Raw genomic sequence first — 10,371 nt, 5'->3', positions numbered from 1 at the left:
CCCACCCTCCCTCTCTCTCTCCCTCACATCTCTATCTCATGTTCTTGTCTTGCTCCTACTCTTTCTTAGTTTCTCGTGTCAGGAAGGCAGAGGAACTATGTGGGTTGGTGGTTCCTCCTGCATATTTAATCCAAATTAAACATATAAGGGCTATTCTACATTCAATTACTCATACCAAGTTGGGAGATACAGTACCAGAATATCCCCCTACTTCTTTCTGATTGGACCTAGAACTAGATCCATGCATTTTTAGTGAAAAAAGAGCTACTGTATGTGACATCAGGCCCTGATAATATTTAAAGCCACTGATTACCAGACCGCTTGAAGTCTTTCCAGTGGGTTTGATAAGAAATGGTTCCATCTGTGTGTAGAAGGGATTAAAGAAACACGCTAAATGATGTGTATGTATGAGGAAGATAATTAGTCATCATCCAGAAAAAAATTATGCAACTCTTTTACCATTCCCTCTCATTGCCCCTCTGTAAAACGCAAGAGCCTGGACATTATTTGTTGATTAGTTTTGCATTTTGCTCCTCCCTCCTTCTTCCAATTTAAAACCTAACAATCTATCATATATCAGATCAGATCTTATACTGGGAAATGAGCCAGGACACTAAAATTACACCAAATGAAACCATAAAGCACATAAGCAGAACTATTGTTTGCAGCTCCAAAGAGCACTTAATTGTTTTATAATTTACTGCCAAACTAACTTCACAGAAATATATTAATGATATCATTCATCATGTGGCATCTTGAAATATAAAAAAGCCCAAAAAAGGAGCAAAAAGTGGTTATGAGGCTTGAATACAGCTGCCAATTCTACTACTAGTCAGACAAATATATAAGTACTTACTGTATGTATGGATACATTTCAGTGTGCATGCAATAGGGATTTTTGCCTTTTGATATAAAGCATGAGCAGTCCTGAGTACTGCATAAACAAAGTAGAGGCAATGGGGTAATAACTGAAGCACAAACTGTCAACATTAATAAACCAACATGCTGAGAATAATAAAAAGCAAAATAAGACCTTCTCCCTCCTTCTTTCCATTTGCCCTCACACACACAAACCCCCTCTCATCCCATCTCATTTTTAGTTTTTCTGTTGTGCATCTCTTTGGGTTTCCTGCTGCAGAGTCAGAGAAATGAAAGCATAGTCATACTTGCACAGAAACAAACTTGCATTCTCATTGTCTCTCTCTCACATTCACACCCCTTTCAAACTGATGTACTTACCCTGGATAAATGTACATTTGCAGCTAAATGTGAATGAGTCCGTGCACATGTTTCAACCTGGTTTTGTGAATTTAACTTGGGTGTTAGCATGGGTTTGGCACTACTTGGCTTTTGTACAAGAGTAAACATTGGTTTCTGTAAGCACTATTACTATTGCGGTACAGGTACTATAAAACTCATATGCGCTCACTGAAGACCTTATTGCATACTGTATACCATACCACTGAACGCAGTCTAATGCAACAGCTTTGCCTCTGATTCCATACACAATGTCTACAATAATTGGACGAAAATGGCAAGAAAACTTCCCCATAAGATCTACCACACACGAAGTATGATCTGAATCCAAGTAATATTCTGGATGCGGTGATCCAGAATTTACAGGGCTCACCAAAAACTCTCTTATGGAAAACACACTGTGAGACAACAGATAAAGCTACAGACTTGTAACTAATATCAAATTCTAGCTGAAACTCTGCTGATTCAGTAGACTGTCAAACAATTTGATCTATCTTCAGAAGTTACTGAGCTAGATCCCGACAATAACCACCATTACTGAAATATCACATTTCTTGAATAACCTTCAAACTAATCAGAATCAGTTTTATTGGCCAGGGGTGTTGGACGCACAAGGGATTTGATTTCGGTACAGTGGCTCTCAATAAATATGTACAATGTTCTTCCGGGAGGCAAAAAGTAAACAAATAAACAAGATAAGACTGAGAGGACAAAAAAGAAAAAGAATGTGCATTAGAAAAATAAAAATAAAGTAGTTATAAATATAAAAATATATATACACACAGTTTAGATGCGGTTTTCCAGATAGATATATACAAAAGTATATTTACAAGGTATTGTCATTCTGTTATACAGTCATAGGTGTGTAAGTGTAATAATGATATCAATGTGATTCTAAATGCTAGGGATGGGTACTCATGGTCAAAGAGTGATATTATCAGGGTCAAACTATCACGGGAACATTGTGAATACATAATTTTATATAATAGGAATATACAGTATAATTTTAGTTTTAAAGGGAGCACCTTTATCTTTTTGCCTCGGGGACCCTTATGACTACTTCCTCCAATCTAACACACATGCACTCTATGACTTTATCGGTCCAAGCTGGAGGGACCCCCGTGATGCCTATTGTCCTGATAAATAGGAGGCTTGTGAAATCAACTAAGAGAAACAGACAGAAAGGTACAAAACAGCTGAGAGATGACACATCTATTTCTCTCCTTCTCGAACAACTATATTCAGCTCAGTTTGTTTTTCTTTTTTTGACTCTTATGCATGCATGGTGCATGGGCACCGATGACTACAGTGTGTCTGCACTGAGAAAAGCCTTTTTATGGAGCCTTTTGACACACAAGGAGCAAAGTTTTATGTCACTGGTAAATTGTTGAAGTTATAAGCCAAAGATGATCATTTATTTTTACAGTCATACATAAAATATGTAGTGCATCATCCTTGTTATGATCTCCTATCCCACTGTTTCTGTGCCTGCACTTTGCTATTTTGGTGGCAATTTTTATGACAGTACCTGTACCTGCATGGTTATCCAGATGTTTTAATTAATTATGCAAGTTACACAAGTCCACAGGATGCCTTGCCCACTACTTCAACTCACAGAGCAGTGTAGTGATTAGAAAGACTGCTAGATCAAATTCCTTCATAACAAACATATGTAGTTTTGAAACTCAAACTCTGCCAGAACTAGATTTTTGCATTTATATTGTGAACAAAGAGCTAGTGCTAAATAACACTTTCTTTCTTAGGAAGCAAATGGGCTATCCAAAAAACAAACAAACAAAAACCCATAATTGGTCTCTAAAATTCAGTGATATTATGCAATACAATATGCAATGGGGAAGCAGGCTTTGTGGACTTCTATGATGCTGACAAAATGAAATTTTCGTGCTCAGTTTCTTTACAGTGGTTATAAGTTGAGAAAGAGGCAGTATCAGTTTATCTGGCTTCTACAGCTGCTCCTGCTAAATGATTCATGCTACACTGTTCTGCCCTAGTGTACTGTGTTGAGAAGATACATCAGTGCGAGTATCAACAAACCACTGAGAATGTAATCAATCCATTTAAATGCTGCACAGCCATGACCAATGCCGGGTTCTCTGCATAAAACTGTGTGCTTTATGTGTCTGTGCACATGCTTTTGATTTCTTTTGTCTGACTCACTATGACATTACTGCGATCAACTGTATCGTGGTCAACATATGTAAACAAACACACACACGTGCAGACACTTGAGGAAAACACAGAGATAGGCCATTGTTACACACACAACATTTAGCAGCATTTACAAGAAGTTGGTTTCATATGACTGACAGTGCTCTAAAGGGACTGGGGCTCCTGTCCAGGAGAGGGGGATGTGTGTGACAGCCACACTTGACAGCATGTGTTTTGACTTCCTTGACTTCAACACTCCAAAAGGGTGCAAACTCTCAAGGTGGACGCCATTTGGTCCCAGATGTCATTTGAATTTACATTCACTTAACATTATATGTAATACATAAAAGATAGGAAAAGAAATGCTTCAGTAAATGTTTCATGATGAGCAACTTTGACATATTTTTCTTGTCTTGGACTTCACTATAACATCAGAGACATTAAGGATTAAGCAAAGGGCTGTTTGAGGGTTAAGACTTGGTTTTAGGGGTAAGGGTAGAATTAGGTTTAGGTTAGGGATACAGTAAAGGTTGAGCATAGATATTTAGTTGTGATCATTAAAGATCTTCTCCAGAGGGGTTTTAAGGCTTATAAAAAATACTCAGCTATGAAAAATATACTGTCTAAGAGTTTTTCCACAAAAACGTTGAATAAATCCTGCTTTCCTCAGGTTGACTGGTGAAATCCCTGAGGATGTGGATACAATGGCAGGGGGAAAAAAATGAAAAGATTCAGTCGGATATGTTTGAGCCTCATTCACAGGCTGATCAGGAGTCTATTGTTCACCAAAATGTCCTCACAATGTATATGTGAAAGCAGGTGCATCTGTCTATATGAATCTGTGCTTCCATTTTTTTGTATATGTACTGCTCATGTCATGCATGTGCATGTTTGAAAGTGACCCTCACCAGCTCCTTCTTCTTCATGCACTCCATGAGAATGATAAACAGATGTTGCGCCTGCGTGCGGCTGTAGGTGAATGTCTTCTGGATGGTCACCAGCAACTGGTCTCTTAGAGACTCGTTAATTATGCTGCAGGGGCAGAATTAAGACAAAAGGGTGTCAGACGGGGTCAAATAGAGGTAAGGAGAAGAAAATAGTGAGGGGGAAGCAGGCAAATTAGATTTGTCAGTCAGTAAGTGAAACCAAGGTTAGGACTCTCAGCACTACTGTCTCTGATCGTCTGTAGACAAATATATGAAGCTGGAAAAACTATTCTGAATTGTGCGTCACATATGGAATACAGTATAACCAAAAATGTTTACTTGTGTCTTATTAAAGTAATGAGTCAGCACATTTCCAAAAGCTGATACATTGTTGCAAGTTCTTTCATCACTTCATGTTTTTTTCTCCTGAAACTATATTTTCCAAAGAAACACATAGCTGCAGAATCAGAGCACATTGTTGTACATTGGAAAATATACACACTACAACTGATTTTCTACACTGGATAAAATTCATATTAGTAAGCTACTGTTTTTGAATTACAGCATAATGTGCATATGTGAGCGCATACCCTCCCTCCTCAGAGTATTTGTGTCCGAAGGCCAAGATGTCCGAGGCTCTGCCGCTGCCATCACACACCACCACAGGGACTGGAGGAGTGTCCCTGAGGTACTCCAGCACTATGGAGATCACATTAGGGCCTCCCTCTACAATCAGAGCCACCACTGGCACACCCTGACCGATACCTGCACACACACAGCAGGAGTAGGAGAAACAAGGGGTGAACAATGCAGAAAAATGAAAAAGGAAAAGAGTTCAGGGTGGAAAAAAGACAAATAAAGGATAGTCAATAAACAGGCTTCATTCCATCAGCAATACTTGATCCATAAATAGAAAAAACGTAATCCAAATTTGTTACTAACAAGGTGTAAATGACACCTGTGATGTCTCATAACTCTGTTGTCAAGACACTGTACAGCTGCAATGGCAGAGAAGGATTGAGAAAAAAAACAAACATGTGTACCAGAAATAACCAGCCCACTTTATACTTTGTACTCCATAGTTTGACTCTTCCCATTGTCTTTCGAATAATTTCATTTTTATCTCCAAACGGTGTGATCTTGGTTAGTGAGGTAATTATCCACAGAGGTAATTGTGGGTAATTAGCAGGGTGTTTTGACTCTGTTCATACAGTGAAAATATGTACAGGAGGGTCTACTGTAGATATGGAAGGTCTTGCCCAACTTAAAGGATTTTCCTGGCTTATTCTTGATTCCCTCTTTGTAGCTTGTTTCCTCTGTACTTGGCTTCTTATTATACCACCGAGCACTGCCTTTAAGACACCATAAGCACTGTAAACTCCAGAATCGCATTTGGTTTTACTCCATTATGCCCTTTGCCCTTTTATGGTCTCTGTCATCCATTTCTTAAACCCTTCCCCTCTCATCCTGCCCTTTCCTGCTCTCTCTCTCACTCACTGTCGTCCTCGCCACCGTTTTCTTTCCATAGCCACTCAGTTCACATTCAGCTTCACGTGGTTGTGTTTTCTGCTGAGTGTTGACTCTTTTAATTCCAAAGCCGTGTAACTGCTGGATCTTTTTCGCCCAGCACCCCCATCCTGGTCTGCATAATTCACAGAGGGGTAGGCATAGTCTGTCTCTCAAACATGCATGCAGATGAGTCCCAAGTACAAACTCATACTTGCGTATGGTATACACACACTCACACAAGCACATGCACATATTCAGAAGCATTCCCATTACCATTATGCTTTGCCTCCCAGAGCCTCATGCGGCCTTGCAACAGGAACAGTTACATAAGGAGAATATTTTAGGGGCCTTGCGTACTTCAAAGAGGTAAAACATCACTGTGCCACAACACATCACCCAACCAAGCATCAACAGGGCAGAGTGCGAGAGCACAGCAGATTAATGCCTTACATTTTGTATTAGATTCTTCCATTTCTTCTGGATGCCCGTTTTTGATGTTACTTGAATGTGTGCATGTGAGTTTGTGATTGTGTCAGATCAAGTATTGATACTGATGACTAGTGAGCTTTGGAGGCAACGCCACACGTCAAAAGTAAGATCACAACATCACAGCAGAAGATTAAGTATTTAATGCAATTACAGCTGCTGTGCCACATGTGAAAATTGTGAACCAAACCTCTCCTAATGTGGAGACATGAATAGATTTGTGCTCTGCCTCAACTTATCTTTCCAAGGCTTCTAATATGCTGTACTTTACTGTCAACTGACCTGCTGGCATGATGCATGTCAGGTGCAGTCAAAACAAGCCACAGGGAGATGGGAGAGTGGATCACCATGTCTGTAGTTTTATTGTTTCGAGAAAATATATTCCATATATATCTACAGTAGGCTAGTTGTTTTGTGTTGATCTTTAATTAGATCAACTGTTATTTTTATTTTTGTTATTGCTCATATACTTGTGTGGTGTCCCTGTCATGTGATGTGTGGTCTGCCCACCTGTTCTCTCAGGAGGGAAACTACCCTGAAGAAGTGTGAAAAAGCAGAGGCAGATGAAAAGGGGAAATGTGCTCAGTGAGAATCCACGGCCACAGTGTTCTACATTATATTTATCCATCCTGAGAAACAAGGAAGTATAAAGGAAGAGAAGGATTTAGTGAGGAAAAGAGGAGTGTGTAAGCAAGACATGCACAGCATTCTTAAATAGTCCTAATTAGGATCCAGAAATGACTCATACTCTGTGTGCTACATGACTGTGTGTGTGTGTGTGTGTGTGTGTGCGCGAGTGTCTGCGAGTTTGTCCGTGCATGTGTTAAAATTAGTATCAGCATGACTGGAGGAGGTGTGCTACAGTATGTGGGTCGATGTCTTCACAGCCCCCCCCCTCCCTGCCCTGGGAAAAAAAAATGCTCTCACACATGCACAAACACCATTATTCTAGAAACAATAAAAGCAAACAAGAAACATCAGATCCATGAAGGCACTGAACAGGCTACACAGCAGTCAGCAGGTGTGGGAAACTAAAAGAGCAAAGTTTCTCTCAGAATTAACTTTTTTTGGTCATTTTGTGACATCGAGAAATCCTGTTGTGTCTGACTTGCAAGAATTAAGATTAAATCAAATGCTGAATGGTAATTGTTACACTGAAATTAGTGGTCATTCTTCCTGCCTCGGAACAGGAAAAAGTGACTCCAGTGAAGGGTTGTGTGCAGGGTTGACCCTTATTTGCATGTATCCCCTGATAATCAAAATGGATTGCAATCAGAATTGTGATCCAGCTGAAGAAGACTCGCATGTATGGCTAAGTGTAAATAAAAGGTATCAGATCTCATCTGGATTTAGCTGTGATACAAGTCACTGAAAATGGCAAGTATAAGCGGGTTTACAGCTTATCTTAATCTGTTTCTTATGTGACAAAAAGACAGATTGACCTGTCCACATCAAAACATTCTGGATTCAGCTCATGTGACATTGCTTCACCAAATAATAAACAATCTACTGTCTGCAGAGCATTTAAATGACCCATTAGAGCAACAGGCAACATGTCGTTATGCCACAAATATTATGTTCCAGCCTCTATCTCACCTTGTTTGGACTCTAGCTAATCACTGAATTACTATAACTGCAAGAATGCAGTAAGACAGGCTTACTCACAATCACAGTTTAAAGGATCTGTAACATATATCTCTTACACGAAGAGACAATTGGTGAAAATAATAAATTTACCTGATGTGAAGAAATAGAAACAGAACCATTAAAAATTGCCCAGTCTTGTCTAAACTTTTAAAAAATTTAGTAGTATGCTTTGAGCCAGTTTGTACAGGTCTGAAGAAGGATTGTTACAGCTCGCTTGCCTTCAATGTACTACAAATCAACAATAATCTTTTCTATGTGGGTTGCTCCATGGTAGAGGTCACAGTCTCATATCATCTGTGGCACAGAACCTAATGGCTTCTAGATTCAATTATTCTAGCTACTTCATGTTTTACGTATACTGTGATTAATGAGACCACTGCTATAGGAAGGTAAGTGAAGGTTACACAGTTGAAACAGAGTTAAAATACACACAACTACACCTATGCACACATTTAAGATACAAAGTACTTACAGTATGTGCCCACCTTAATGTTCCAAACTTAAGGTCCCTTATACATTTTCACAGACTTGATCTAAACTTGCACAAATTAATTGTTTTTTTTTGTGCCTGGATTGTGCATCCAATTTTAAACTATCACATGTGCAAACATGTGAATGAAAATGATTTAGGGTATTTTTATTTTCCTCTTGTTCAATTTTACAAGAGAAAATAAACATTCATGGATGAAGCCTATTATGTTCTTTCTCTCACTGCCTTTTCACTTTTTTATCCCCTGCTTTTCAGTTAAGACACCTCAAGGTAATATCTCGTCTCACTGCCTGCATCCCCCTCAGCTGCCTCACACTTCCTTCACACTTTATATAATTCTCTTCTGTCTTCTCACTCGCATTCCCTTTTCTCAGTCTCCTTTCTTTTTATTCTACTTTTCCTCTCTGTGAGGCAGGTGTGACTTAAAAGCATTAGAGCCACTGCTAGAGACATGTCAGAAAGGCTTGCAGTGGTTCAGTGAGCTGCGCTGGCTGGTGCCAATCATTTTATTGATTTTTTTATATCGTTGAGTTGACAACATCTGCTAGTTTCTGAAGATGGAGGAGCTCAAGAGAAAGAAATGTCCCTGTCTGAGTGTGTGTGTGTGTGTGTGAGTGTGTGTGAGAGAGAGAGAGAGAGAGACCTTAAAGATCACAAATATATCAGGATGAGCAATTTATATGGCACTTTTTATATATTTTGTATATAATTATGGAAAAAATGTTTATGTTCCTGCATTTGCATATGAAGTGCCCTGTGCTGCCTGTGTTCATTCCTTTTCATGATCCTCCAGGCCCATTGGTGTATGCGTCTCTGTCAATATTCTATCAAGGCAGACCATGTCAGACTCATTAAGTCACAAGAGAGTCATACATGTAAGGCATTGCACAGCATATGGATGTGCTGGCTCCATCCACTATATTCACAGCCTCCCAATTCCATTTTCCTGGCATTTAATGTGTTTACACCTGGCCAGCATTGTCCCCGAGATCTTCACTCCACTTTTCACCGAAGAGCTTCCCACCACATCAAATATACAAAAGAGACCGGAGGAGAAAGTATGCAACACTAATGCATTATAGGAAGGTAAAAAGTGAAAGGTTTAGGGACCATCAGTTGTGACAGTTGCCAGTGGTGTCACCATAACTTGCAATGGAGATGTGCAATGTGCAAAATAACCACAAACTGTGTTCAACAAAAAAATCTAAACAGTTCAGTAAAATTATCATGACTTAAAACATTTGTTAAGACTTGGTTTGCACTAATGTAGTCAGACCAAAATGCCCATACATCTGTCACATAGAATTGATTCCCATAATTAAAAATTGTGTTATAATACTGTGGAGCCAATTTGATTGCTACAGCATTTCTGGCACTGACATGGTGATAGCCATTGCATGGAAAATCATACACGGGCACAGTAGGATTAGCTGTAGGATTGCCCAGACATCACAATACCGCAGGGGGAGATTAGGCATATCTCTCCCTCACGCTTCTGTCATCTTGTGTTTGCGTGCACTGTCAATGAGTGTGTGTGTAGTGTCTGATAGATGTGAGTAAAGACACCGGGTATATTCCGAACAGTCTATTTAATTGAATACTTTTACACAGCAGCAGTACAACACTTGTGTATTCAGTAACGCCATCTTGGAACTCTTCTTCGCACATCTGTTATCAACACTTGTACAGCGGCCTCTCTGGCAGTACACTATAGAAGTAAGTATCAGGACACAACGAAAAGTAATATGCAAAACACTCAATAAATCCAGAAAGGCAAACAGAAAATTAATAAAGTAAGTAGTAGTTAGAATAAATACGGCAATAGCATGCATTAACCACATATAACAGTATCAAAATAACAACTGAATCCAAATGTACATAAGGATA

At 39.3% G+C, this 10,371-nt stretch overlaps 1 protein-coding gene across 1 annotated transcript in view; it reads right to left on the bottom strand.

Annotated features, from left to right (window-relative positions):
- Positions 1-10,371, bottom strand: part of trpm3 (transient receptor potential cation channel, subfamily M, member 3) — a 131,133-nt gene that overhangs the window by 40,518 nt on the left and 80,244 nt on the right. The window contains 2 exon segments of the mRNA XM_020594295.1: positions 4,335-4,458; positions 4,943-5,117. Of these exon segments, the coding sequence (XP_020449951.1) occupies positions 4,335-4,458; positions 4,943-5,117 (299 nt within the window).

This window comes from Monopterus albus, unplaced genomic scaffold (assembly GCF_001952655.1).
Source record: "Monopterus albus unplaced genomic scaffold, M_albus_1.0 scaffold23.1, whole genome shotgun sequence".
Taxonomy (NCBI): Eukaryota; Metazoa; Chordata; class Actinopteri; order Synbranchiformes; family Synbranchidae; genus Monopterus; species Monopterus albus.
This window is presented reverse-complemented; position numbering and strand designations above follow the sequence as displayed.